Source organism: Pristiophorus japonicus, chromosome 30, assembly GCF_044704955.1.
Source record: "Pristiophorus japonicus isolate sPriJap1 chromosome 30, sPriJap1.hap1, whole genome shotgun sequence".
NCBI classification, from domain to species: Eukaryota; Metazoa; Chordata; class Chondrichthyes; family Pristiophoridae; genus Pristiophorus; species Pristiophorus japonicus.
The window spans coordinates 4,360,878-4,374,278 of NC_092006.1; the positions used below are offsets into that span (position 1 = coordinate 4,360,878).

General features: G+C 57.3%; 1 protein-coding gene across 1 annotated transcript in view; it reads right to left on the reverse strand.

The window, feature by feature from the left end:
* Positions 1–464: 464 nt before the first annotated feature.
* LOC139240088 (potassium/sodium hyperpolarization-activated cyclic nucleotide-gated channel 4-like) overlaps positions 465–13,401 on the reverse strand; it is a 55,681-nt gene continuing 42,744 nt past the window's right edge. The window contains exons 6-9 of the mRNA XM_070868464.1: positions 12,473–12,619; positions 4,931–5,171; positions 2,757–2,921; positions 465–1,396 (exon numbers count right to left, since the gene is read on the reverse strand). Coding sequence (XP_070724565.1) covers positions 465–1,396; positions 2,757–2,921; positions 4,931–5,171; positions 12,473–12,619 — 1,485 coding nt within the window. The remainder of the gene's footprint in view (positions 1,397–2,756; positions 2,922–4,930; positions 5,172–12,472; positions 12,620–13,401) is intronic.

Below are 13,401 nucleotides of genomic sequence, written 5' to 3' on the forward strand. Positions count from 1 at the left end.
CTCTCCCTCCCTCCCTCACTCTCTCTCTCTCTCTCTCCCTCCCTCCCTCCCTCCCTCACTCTCTCTCTCCCTCCCTCCCTCCCTCCCTCACTCTCTCTCTCGCCACACCTGCCCCCCCCGCGCACTTTCTTCCACTCTGTCTTGCCTTGCCGACTCCGGGCGAGCTCGTCCTTCGCACCCAGCGACCCCCGCCCCCTCGGGGGTAATCAAAGCCCCCCTCCCCCACCCCGAGGAACAATCACCGGGGCTCCGATCGCAGTCGGGTGGCGAGGCATGAACTCCCCGAGACAACCCCCCACCCCGCCGCTCCCAATCCCGTCGGCTGGGAGCGGGGGTCCGGGCCTACGATGGGGGTCCGCGCCTGACGACGGGACGGGGGGGCGCAAGGCTGACGAGAAACCGGGCCCCCCTCCCCCCCTAAACCATCGAGCGCCTTCTCTCCCGGGACCACCTCCCGCGGCGGGCTACATGTTGGACGTCAGCTTGAGCTTGGCGGGCTTGGTGGTCTCGGCTTTGTGGGAGGGGGGCGGGGGACGGGGAGGGGAGGCCGGGGGAGCGGGGGTGGCGGGCTGGGGGTGGGCAGCCGGTCCCGCAGCCGGCCCGCTGGCCGCCCGGCCCAGGAGCGCGGAGACCGAGGCGGAGGTGAGCTGGGCGATGTTGCCGGCCGAGCGGCGGGTCCCGCGGTGGGCCGCGGGCGGTGGGGCGGTCCGGTGGGGCAGGGCCGGCTGAGACGCCGAGAGGTGCCGGGCGTCCTGGGTCAGGCCTGGCGGGCCGCGCCGCTCGGCAGGCGGCTGGGCGGGCAGCGAGCCCTGCGAGCCCGTCACCCGCGACGGGCTGTCGTGGAGGCTCTTGCCGGCGGCCGGCGGGCTCCGGGCCGGGCCGGGGGGCTGCTGGAGCAGCGAGGTGGAACGGGAGGCGCCCCGCGAGCGCAGGGAGCCCGTGACCGCCTGCGTCGGGCCCACCGGCGGCCGGGCCGGCCCGCCCTCCGGGGTGGTGGTCCGCGACTGGGCGGCGGAGCTGGGGCCGGAGGCCTGGCGGGACTGCGGGGGGCCGCGGCGGGCGGCCCGGGGCTGGCACAGCTCAGCCGCCAGTGCGGGGCGGGGCAGGAAGATGGCGGCCGGCAGCTGGTGCTGGTGCGTCAGGGCGACGGCCACCGAGGTGGTGGCGACGGCCGCCTGCAGGGGGGCGTGCACCAAGGGCGCCCAGATCACCGGCTTGCCGCGCTGCTCCCGCGACGTGCCCGCCCCCCCAGCCGCCGCCTGGCGCTCGCGCATCACGTGAGCCGCCTCGTGGTCGTGCTTGACGATCTGCTGGATTATCTCGCTGTCGCGCAGATCCAGCGAGCCCGAGTTGGAGCCATCCATTCCCTTGCGCAGCAGCAGAGAGTTCTTCTTCCCTGCGGAGAGAGAGGAGGAGGGTTAACGCCCGGCGGGGGAATTAGGTCAGAGCTCGAGGGGCTGAATGGGCCTCCTCCTGTTCCTGTGTAACAGGCTCGAGGGGCTGAATGGGCCTCCTCCTGTTCCTGTGTAACAGGCTCGAGGGGCTGAATGGGCCTCCTCCTGTTCCCGTATAACAGGTTCGAGGGGCTGAATGGGCCTCCTGTTCCCGTAAACAGGCTCGAGGGGCTGAATGGGCCTCCTGTTCCCGTATAACAGGCTCGAGGGGCTGAATGGGCCTCCTGTTCCCGTATAACAGGCTCGAGGGGCTGAATGGGCCCCCTCCTGTTCCTGTGTAACAGACTCGAGGGGCTGAATGGGCCTCCTCCTGTTCCTGTGTAACAGGTTCGAGGGGCTGAATGGGCCTCCTGTTCCCGTATAACAGGCTCGAGGGGCTGAATGGGCCTCCTGTTCCCGTATAACAGGCTCGAGGGGCTGAATGGGCCTCCTGTTCCCGTATAACAGGCTCGAGGGGCTGAATGGGCCTCCTGTTCCCGTATAACAGGCTCGAGGGGCTGAATGGGCCTCCTCCTGTTCCTGTGTAACAGGCTCGAGGGACTGAATGGGCCTCCTCCTGTTCCCGTATAACAGGCTCGAGGGGCTGAATGGGCCTCCTTCTGTTCCTGTGTCACAGGCTCGAGGGGCTGAATGGGCCTCCTCCTGTTCCTGTGTAACAGGCTCGAGGGGCTGAATGGGCCTCCTCCTGTTCCTGTGTAACAGGCTCGAGGGGCTGAATGGGCCTCCTCCTGTTCCTGTGTAACAGGCTCGAGGGGCTGAATGGGCCTCCTCCTGTTCCTGTGTAACAGGCTCGAGGGGCTGAATGGGCCTCCTCCTGTTCCTGTGTAACAGGCTCGAGGGGCTGAATGGGCCTCCTCCTGTTCCTGTGTAACAGGCTCGAGGGGCTGAATGGGCCTCCTCCTGTTCCTGTGTCACAGGCTCGAGGGGCTGAATGGGCTCCTCCTGTTCCTGTGCAGCAGGCTTGAGGGGCTGAATGGGCTCCTCCTGTTCCTGTGCAGCAGGCTCGAGGGGCTGAATGGCTTCCTGTACCTCGGTATATTGTTGAGTTGGGAGGGGCTGAACTAGTCACGTGATGTTCACAAGTCTCAATAAAACCCCGGCCAGTTGGGTTCGGTGGATCCACGATGGGGCAGGTGGTTGTGAGCCTGGTGGATGAACTGGTCATGTGTCGTGTGATTGTTAAACCTTTTGCTAATAAACCGACTGGTTCTGAATAGCAACGTGTTGCCATGAATTTGGAAGCAGGGAGCCCATGAAGCGGACACATTACGGGGGACGACCCCTCTCCGCGGGAACACGTACCGATCCTGTTGAGCCGGTCCATGGCCACGGTCTCGAAGGCCCGCCTCATCATGGGGTACTCCTCCAGCACCTCATTGAAGTGATCGACGGACAGGGAGTAGAGGCGGCAGTAAGTGTCTGCACGCACACTCGCAGTCCTCCTCCCATGGGTCAGCAGGCAGATCTCTGGGGAGAGAGAGAGACGTTACAGCAAACAGCTCCCCCCTTTCTACAGCGCCGGAGGGGCAGTGCTGAGGGAGCGCCGCACTGTCGGAGGGGCCGTACTAAGGGAACCCCGCACTGTCGGAGGGGCAGTACTGAGGGAGCGCCGCACTGTCGGAGGGGCGGTACTGAGGGAGCCCCGCACTGTCGGAGGGGCGGTACTGAGGGAGCGCCGCACTGTCGGAGGGGCAGTACTGAGGGAGCCCCGCACTGTCGGAGGGGCGGTACTGAGGGAGCGCCGCACTGTCGGAGGGGCAGTACTGAGGGAGCCCCGCACTGTCGGAGGGGCAGTACTGAGGGAGCGTCGCACTGTCGGAGGGGCCGTACTAAGGGAACCCCGCACTGTCGGAGGGGCAGTACTGAGGGAGCCCCGCACTGTCGGAGGGGCAGTACTGAGGGAGCGCCGCACTGTCGGAGGGGCAGTACTGAGGGAGCGCCGCACTGTCGGAGGGGCAGTACTGAGGGAGCGCCGCACTGTCGGAGGGGCAGTACTGAGGGAGCGTCGCACTGTCGGAGGGGCAGTACTGAGGGAGCGCTGCACTGTCGGAGGGGCAGTACTGAGGGAGCCCCGCACTGTCGGAGGGGCAGTACTGAGGGAGCCCCGCACTGTCGGATGGGCAGTACTGAGGGAGCGCCGCACTGTCGGAGGGGCAGTACTGAGGGAGCGTCGCACTGTCGGAGGGGCAGTACTGAAGGAGTGCTGCACTGTTGGAGGGGCGGTACTGAGGGAGTGCCGCACTGTCGGAGGGGCAGTACTGAGGGAGTGCTGCACTGTCGGAGGTGTCTCTGTCTCTCTCTTTCCCTCTCTCTGTCTCTCCTCTCTGTCTCTCTCTCTCTCTCTCTCTCTCTCTCTCTGTCCGTCTGTCTCTCCCTGTCTGTCTCTCTCTCTCTCTCTTTGTCTGTCTCTCTCTCTCACACTCACTATCTCCTCTCTCTCTCTCTCTCTGTCTGTCTCTCTGCCTCTCACTGTCCCTCACTGTCTCTCTCTCTCTCTCTCTGCCTCTCACTGTCTCTCTCTCTCTCTGCCTCTCACTGTCTCTCTCTCTCTCTCTGTGTCTCTCACTGTCCCTCACTGTCACTCTCTCTCTCTCTGCCTCTCACTGTCTCTCTCTCTCTCTCTGTGTCTCTCACTGTCCCTCACTGTCACTCTCTGTCCCTCACTGTCCGTCTGTCTCTCTCTGTCTCTCTCTCTCTCTGTTTCTCAGCCCTGAGCAGATTACAAATAAAGTTGAATGTGCTGCATCACTTTAAGTGCTGATCCAATCCCAGTTAAACCTCAGATCTAATCCCACATCATTTTAAATTGCACTTGGCCATCAGCCTTGCTGGATGCAAAGCTTCTTTCTGTAAACCCCAAGGGCCCACGAGAGGCGAGGGGGGGTTGGGGGGTGGGGGGGGGCGGCGGAGAGGGAGTGAGGTGAGGGAGGGGATGGATGAGGGGTGGGGAGGGGGGAGGGGAGTAAGGTGGGGGAGGGGTATGGCAGGAGTGGGGAGAGGGTGGGGAGTTGGTGGATGGGATGGGCGAGTGTGGGGGGAGGAGGTTGGCAGAGGAGGGGAGCGAGGTGGGGAGGGGTGGGCCGGGGAGGGGAGGGCGGGGAAGGAGTGGGCGGGGTTGGGGAGAGGTGGACCGAGGAGGGGAGGGAGGGATGGGCTGGAGGAGGGGAGGGCGGGGAAGGAGTGGGCGGGGTTGGGGAGGGGTGGACCGAGGAGGGGAGGGAGGGATGGGCTGGAGGAGGGGAGGGCGGGGAAGGAGTGGGCGGGGTTGGGGAGGGGTGGACCGAGGAGGGGAGGGAGGGATGGGCTGCAGGAGGGGAGGGCGGGGAAGGAGTGGGCGGGGTTGGGGAGGGGTGGGCCGGGGAGGGGAGGGAGGGATGGGCCGGAGGAGGGGAAGGTGGGGAAGGAGTGGGCGGGGTTGTGGAGGGGGAGGGGAGGGGATGCATGGGGGAGGGGAGCGGAGGGTGTGACTCCCTTACCCCCGAAGTAGGATCCGTCGGACAGCTTGGTCTCCTTGCTGCCCTTGGTGAGGATGCTAACCACGCCATGCTGGATGAAATACATCTTCTTGCCCACGGTGCCCTCCCGCACGATGTAGTCGGCCGGCTGGAAGACCTCGAAGCGCAGCTTGGTGAGCATGGCGGTGACAAAGTTGGGGTCCGCGTTGGCGAACAGCGGCATTGTGGCTACCAGGTTGCGGCAGTTGAAGTTGACGATCTCCTGGCGGGGGCGACAGAGGCAGGTGAAAGGTTAACAACACTCGAGAAGCTCGACACCATCCAGGACAAAGCAGGCCGCTCGATGGGCCACGCTACCCACCACCTTCAACACTCACTCCCTCCACCACCGGCGCACCGTGGCTGCAGTGTGCACCGTCTACAAGATGCACCGCGGCAACTCGCCAAGGCTTCTTCGGCAGCACCTCCCAGACCTCTACCGCCTAGAAGGACAAGGGCAGCAGGCGCCTGGGAACACCACCCCCTCCACGTTCCCCTCCCAGTCACACACCATCCCCACTGGGAAATATATCGGCCGTTCCTTCATCGTCGCTGGGTCACAATCCTGGAACTCCCTCCCTAACAGCACTGTGGGAGAACCTTCACCACACGGACTGCAGCGGTTCAAGAAGGCGGCTCACCACCACCTTCTCAAGGGGCAATTCGGTACGGGCAATAAATGCTGACAGGTTTGTAGAGGTGTGGCCAATGCCATCGAGTTGCTACAAACAGCGCTGGGCCCTGACTCCGTTAGGTGTGTCGAGGAGGCCCAAGCACGTGGGGCGATCCCGTCCGAACTGACCGCCCCCCCCCCCCGCCCGGACGGAATTCCTCATCGGCGCCAAGCCCCGAAACCTCCCTAGGGAGCCGGCGCCTCACGACTTGAGCCTCCTCGGGGAAATCCCCTCGGTGCCTTTCAGTTCTGCGCGGAGGGGTTTCCTGCACGGGCTGCTCCTGCACACTCTCCACCTTGCCATCCTCGTCTGCCGTCCGGACACGCCATGGCGTACCATCTTGCCGTCCGGAGGAGGCGGGGGTCCCCAATGGGGCAGTCCAGGTGCAATAAGTTTTTAAGTCGGTTCGTGGGCTCCCAGGCCGTCTGCAATTTCTGCGGTCTGGAGGAGTCTGTGTTCCATGTTTTTATCGAGTGTGTGTGTGCAGCAGTTGGTGAGACGCGGGAGCAGCCTATCAAAAGCCCAGCGGGAGATCGAGAGCCAGCGGTAGTTGGTGAGAAGGGAGCGACCTATAAAAGGCCCAGCGGGAGATCGAGAGCCAGCAGCAGTGGGTGAGAGGGGAGCGACCTATAAAAGGCCCAGCGGGAGATCGAGAGCCAGCAGCAGTGGGTGAGAGGGGAGTGACCTATAAAAGGCCCAGCGGGAGATCGAGAGCCAGCAGCAGTTGGTGAGAGGGGAGCGACCTATAAAAGGCCCAGCGGGAGATCGAGAGCCAGCGGCAGTTGGTGAGAGGGGAGTGACCTATAAAAGGCCCAGCGGGAGATCGAGAGCCAGCGGCAGTGGGTGAGAGGGGAGCGACCTATAAAAGGCCCAGCGGGAGATCGAGAGCCAGCAGGTGAGAGGGGAGCGACCTATAAAAGGCCCAGCGGGAGATCGAGAGCCAGCGGCAGTGGGTGAGAGGGGAGCGGCCTATAAAAGGCCCAGCGGGAGATCGAGAGCCAGCGGCAGTGGGTGAGAGGGGAGCAGCCTATAAAAGGCCCAGCGGGAGATCGAGAGCCAGCGGCAGTGGGTGAGAGGGGAGCAGCCTATAAAAGGCCCAGCGGGAGATCGAGAGTCAGCGGCAGTGGGTGAGAGGGGAGCAGCCTATCAAAAGGCCCAGCAGGAGATCGAGAGCCAGCGGCAGTGGGTGAGAGGGGAGCAGCCTATCAAAAGGCCCAGCGGGAGATCGAGAGCTAGCGGCAGTGGGTGAGAGGGGAGCGACCTATCAAAGGCCCAGTGGGAGATCGAGAGCCAGCGGCAGTGGGTGAGAGGGGAGCAGCCTATCAAAAGGCCCAGCGGGAGATCGAGAGCCAGCGGCAGTGGGTGAGAGGGGAGCAGCCTATCAAAAGGCAGCTACAGCGGGAGATCGAGAGCCAGCGGCAGTTGGTGAGAGGGGAGCGACCTATAAAAGGCCCAGCGGGAGATCGAGAGCCAGCGGCAGTTGGTGAGACGCGGGAGCGGCCTATAAAAGGCCCAGCGGGAGATCGAGAGCCAGCGGCAGTGGGTGAGAGGGGAGCGACCTATAAAAGGCCCAGCGGGAGATCGAGAGCCAGCGGCAGTTGGTGAGAGGGGAGCAGCCTATAAAAGGCCCAGCGGGAGATCGAGAGCCAGCGGCAGTGGGTGAGAGGGGAGCGACCTATAAAAGGCCCAGCGGGAGATCGAGAGCCAGCGGCAGTTGGTGAGACGCGGGAGCGGCCTATAAAAGGCCCAGCGGGAGATCGAGAGCCAGCGGCAGTGGGTGAGAGGGGAGCGACCTATAAAAGGCCCAGCGGGAGATCGAGAGCCAGCGGCAGTGGGTGAGAGGGGAGCGACCTATAAAAGGCCCAGCGGGAGATCGAGAGCCAGCAGCAGTTGGTGAGAGGGGAGCAGCCTATCAAAAGGCAGCTACAGCGGGAGAGAAAGCAAAATAGAAGTAGAAAGTAATCAAAAAGTGACGTCACAGCCAATGAGGTAAGTGATTGGCTGGTGATTGGTGCGTAGCTTTTCTTTTCTTTTTTATATCAGTAAGTGAACTGTAACATTGTTATTACCAATTTAAGGGTATCTAAGGTTAAGACATGGCAGGAGAGCTCGGCCATGTGATATGCTCCTCCTGTACCATGTGGGAACTCGGGGACACTTCCGGTGTCCCTGGGCGCTACGTGTGTGGGAAGTGTATCCGCCTCGAGCTCTTGACGGTCCGCGTTGCGGAATTGGAGCTGAGGGTGGATTCACTCTGGAGCATCCACGATGCTGAGAATGACGTGAGTATCACGTGTAGTGAGTTGGTCTTACCGCAGGAGAAGGGTCCACAGCCAGATAGGGAATGGAAGGCCAGCAGGAAGAGCAGTGCAAGAAAGATAGTGCAGGGGTCCCCTGTGGTCATCCCCCTGCAAAACAGATACACTGCTTTGAGTACTGTTGGGGAGGATGACTCATCAGGGGAGGGCAGCAGCAGCCAAGTTCATGGCACCGTAGGTGGCTCTGCTGCAAAGGAGGGCAGGAAAAAGATTGGGAGCGCGATAGTGATAGGGGATTCGATGGTGAGGGGAATAGATAGGCGTTTCTGCGGACGCAACCGAGACTCCAGGATGGTATGTTGCCTCCCTGGTGCAAGGGTCAAGGATGTCTCGGAGCGGGTGCAGGACATTCTGAAATGGGAGGGAGAACAGCCAGTTGTCGTGGTGCACATTGGTACCAACGACATAGGTAAAAAAAGGGATGAGGTCCTACGAAAAGAATTTAAGGAGCTAGGAGCTAAATTAAAAAGTAGGACCTCAAAAGTAGTAATCTCGGGATTGCTACCAGTGCCACGTGCTAGTCAGAGTAGGAATCGCAGGATAGCGCAGATGAATACATGGCTTGAGCAGTGGTGCAGCAGGGAGGGATTCAAATTCTTGGGGCATTGGAACCGGTTCTGGGGGAGGTGGGACCAGTACCTGGGCAGGACCGGAATCAATGTCCTAGGGGGAGTGTTTGCTCGTGCTGTTGGGGAGGAGTTAAACTAATATTGCAGGGGGATGGGAACCTATGCAGGGAGACAGAGGGAGACAAAAATGAGGCAAAAGCAAAAGACAGAAAGGAGATGAGGAAAAGTGGAGGGCAGAGAAACCCAAGGCAAAGAACAAAAAGGGCCACTGTACAGCAAAATTCTAAAAGGACAAAGGGTGTTAAAAAAGCAAGCCTGAAGGCTTTGTGTCTTAATGCAAGGAGTATCCGCAATAAGGTGGATGAATTAACTGTGCAAATAGATGTTAACAAATATGATGTGATTGGGATTACAGAGACGTGGCTCCAGGATGATCAGGGCTGGGAACTCAACATCCAGGGGTATTCAACATTCAGGAAGGATAGAATAAAAGGAAAAGGAGGTGGGGTAGCATCGCTGGTTAAAGAGGAGATTAATGCAATAGTTAGGAAAGACATTAGCTTGGATGATGTGGAATCTATATGGGTAGAGCTGCAGAACACTAAAGGGCAAAAATCGTTAGTGGGAGTTGTGTACAGACCTCCAAACAGTAATAGTGATGTTGGGGAGGGCATCAAACAGGAAATTAGGAGTGCATGCAATAAAGGTGCAGCAGTTATAATGGGTGACTTTAATATGCACATAGATTGGGCCAGCCAAACTGGAAGCAATACAATGGAGGAGGATTTCCTGGAGTGCATAAGGGATGGTTTTCTAGACCAATATGTCGAGGAACCAACTAGGGGGGAGATCATCTTAGACTGGGTGTTGTGTAATGAGAGAGGATTAATTAGCAATCTCATTGTGTGAGGCCCCTTGGGGAAGAGTGACCATAATATGGTGGAATTCTGCATTAGGATGGAGAATGAAACAGTTAATTCAGAGACCATGGTCCAGAACTTAAAGAAGGCTAACTTTGAAGGTATGAGGCATGAATTGGCTAAGATAGATTGGCTAATGATACTTAAGGGGTTGACTGTGGATGGGCAATGGCAGACATTTAGAGACCGCATGGATGAATTACAACAATTGTACATTCCTGTCTGGCGTAAAAATAAAAAAGGGAAGGTGGCTCAACCGTGGCTATCTAGGGAAATCAGGGATAGTATTAAAGCCAAGGAAATGGCATACAAATTGGCCAGAAATAGCAGCGAACCTGGGAACTGGGAGAAATTTAGAACTCAGCAGAGGAGGACAAAGGGTTTGATTAGGGCAGGGAAAATGGAGTACGAGAAGAAGCTTGCAGGGAACATTAAGGCGGATTGCAAAAGTTTCTATAGGTATGTAAAGAGAAAAAGGTTAGTAAAGACAAACGTAGGTCCCCTGCAGTCAGAATCAGGGGAAGTCATAACGGGGAACAAAGAAATGGCAGACCAATTGAACAAGTACTTTGGTTCAGTATTCACTAAGGAGGACACAAACAACCTTCCGGATATAAAAGTGGTCAGAGGGTCTAGTAAGGAGGAGGAACTGAGGGAAATCTTTATTAGTCGGGAAATTGTGTTGGGGAAATTGATGGGATTGAAGGCCGATAAATCCCCAGGGCCTGATGGACTGCATCCCAGAGTACTTAAGGAGGTGGCCTTGGAAATAGCAGATGCATTGACAGTCATTTTCCAACATTCCATTGACTCTGGATCAGTTCCTATCGAGTGGAGGGTAGCCAATGTAACCCCACTTTTTAAAAAAGGAGGGAGAGAGAAAGCAGGGAATTATAGACCGGTCAGCCTGACCTCAGTAGTGGGTAAAATGATGGAATCAATTATTAAGGATGTCAAAGCAGCGCATTTGGAAAATGGTGACATGATAGGTCCAAGTCAGCATGGATTTGTGAAAGGAAGATCGTGCTTGACAAATCTTCTGGAATTTTTTGAGGATGTTTCCAATAAAGTGGACAAAGGAGTACCAGTTGATGTGGTATATTTGGACTTTCAGAAGGCTTTCGACAAGGTCCCACACAGGAGATTAATGTGCAAAGTTAAAGCACATGGGATTGGGGGTAGTGTGCTGACGTGGATTGAGAACTGGTTGTCAGACAGGAAGCAAAGAGGAGTAAATGGGTACTTTTCGGAATGGCAGGCAGTGACTAGTGGGGTACCGCAGGGTTCTGTGCTGGGGCCCCAGCTGTTTACATTGTACATTAATGATTTAGACGAGGGGATTAAATGTAGTATCTCCAAATTTGCGGATGACACTAAGTTGGGTGGCAGTGTGAGCTGCGAGGAGGATGCTATGAGGCTGCAGAGTGACTTGGATAGGTTAGGTGAGTGGGCAAATGCGTGGCAGATGAAGTATAATGTGGATAAATGTGAGGTTATCCACTTTGGTGGTAAAAACAGAGAGACAGACTATTATCTGAATGGTGACAGATTAGGAAAAGGGAAGGTGCAACGAGACCTGGGTGTCATGGTACATCAGTCATTGAAGGTTGGCATGCAGGTACAGCAGGCGGTTAAGAAAGCAAATGGCATGTTGGCCTTCATAGCGAGGGGATTTGAGTACAGGGGCAGGGAGGTGTTGCTACAGTTGTACAGGGCCTTGGTGAGGCCACACCTGGAGTATTGTGTACAGTTTTGGTCTCCTAACTTGAGGAAGGACATTCTTGCTATTGAGGGAGTGCAGCGAAGATTCACCAGACTGATTCCTGGGATGGTGGGACTGAACTATCAAGAAAGACTGGATCAACTGGGCTTGTATTCACTGGAGTTCAGAAGAGTGAGAGGGGACCTCATAGAAACGTTTAAAATTCTGACGGGTTTGGACAGGTTGGATGCAGGAAGAAAGTTCCCAACGTTGGGGAAGTCCAGAACCAGGGGTCACAGTCTAAGGATAAGGGGTAAGCCATTTAGGACTGAGATAAGGAGAAACTTCTTTACCCAGAGAGTGGTGAACCTGTGGAATTCTCTACCACAGAAAGTAGTTGAGGCCAATTCACTAAATATATTCAAAAGGGAGTTAGATGAAGTCCTTACTACTCGGGGGATCAAGGGGTATGGCGTGAAAGCAGGAAGGGGGTACTGAAGTTGCATGTTCAACCATGAACTCATTGAATGGCGGTGCAGGCTAGAAGGGCTGAATGGCCTGCTCCTGCACCTATTTTCTATGTTTCTATGTGAGGTTGCAGCCCCTCTTCCAATATCTAAAGGGGCCGCTCCTCATATTCTGGCTGCACGTCAGTCCCACACTCTTGATCTTTGGGCACCCTGTGCGGAGGGGAGCGGGTAGGTCCGAGGGCCTCCTCGTAGGACTGCTCCTGGGCCTGGCCAAGGGGGCCATCAGCCGGTCCAGGTAGCGGGCGGTCGAGGGGGTCGTTCAGCCCGACTGCCTGCCTCTCTTCCGCGGTTACATCCGAGCCAGGGTGTCCCTGGAGATGGAGCAGGCGGTGTCCACCGCTACGCTCGCGGCCTTCCGCGAGAGGTGGGCGCCGGAGGGACTGGTGTGCATCATCACCCCCGGGAACAGAATCTTCATTTCATTTAAGTTCCCTTTAAAGTTTTATTTGGAAATTTGTGCCTTAAGCAAAAAGGGGCGCTTGATTTCAAGTTAGATTAAAAATAGTTGTAGAGCTGTTGAGTTGGGAGGGGCTTAGCAAATCATGTGATGTTCGCAAGGCTCAATAAAACTCCGGCCAGTTGGGTTTGGGGGTCGAGGCATGCAGTTGTGAGCCTGGTGGATGAACTGGTAATGTGCAGTGTGATTGTTAAACCTTTCACGAATAAACCAACTTGTTCTTAACAGCAATGTGTTGCCATGAATTCTAGAGCCATGAAACCACGAAGCGAATACATTATAGAGGGCTTTTTGCAAGACCAGTGAGCCGATATGCAAGGGACTATCTCAGTAACCTCTCCTCTGCCCACTCACCTCTCGCAGAGGGACGCTAAGCTCTCCCAGAATGTTCTCCTCGTCAAACATCTTGCCCTGGTAACGGTGCTCGTAGTATTCGTGGATGCGCTGACGCATTTCGGCTGGCAGCTTGTGGAAGGACATATACTGCTCCACCTGCTTGTACTGCAATCACAAACAAGCAAACACAGCTCACTCATAACTGCATTCAGCTCATACGCAGACACCCGCAGGAGCCGCGCTCTCCCCAAGTGTGTGGCTGGCACAAGGAGCTATTCTGATCAAAGCCCATCTGTCAGCCTCACTGTCTACAAATGCTGGGATCTCTCTCTCACTGTCCCTCACTGTCTCTCTCTCTCCCTCACTCTCACTGACTCTCTCTCTCTCTCTCTCACTGTCTCTCTCTCTCCCTCACTCTCACTGACACTCTCTCTCTCTCTCTCACTGACACTCTCTCTCTCTCTCTCACTGTCTCTCTCTCTCTCCCTCACTCTCACTGACTGTCTCTCTCTCACTGTCTCTCTCTCACTGTCCCTCACTGTCTCTCTCTCTCCCTCACTCTCACTGACTCTCTCTCTCTCTGTCTCTCTCTCTCTCACTCTCTCTCTCTCTCTCTCTGTCCCTCACTGTCTCTCTCTCTCTCTGTCTCTCATTGTCCCTCACTGTCACTCTCTCTCTCTGACTCTCTCTCTCTCTCTGTCCCTCACTGTCTCTCTCTCTCTCTGACTCTCTCTCTCTGTCCCTCACTGTCTCTCTCTCTCTGTCTCTCATTGTCCCTCACTGTCTCTCTCTCTCTGTCTCTCATTGTCCCTCACTGTCACTCTCTCTCTCTGACTCTCTCTCTCTCTGTCCCTCACTGTCACTCTCTCTCTCTGACTCTCTCTCGCTCTGTCTCTCTCTCCCTCACTCTCTCTCTCTCTGTCCCTCACTGTCTCTCTCTCTCTCTC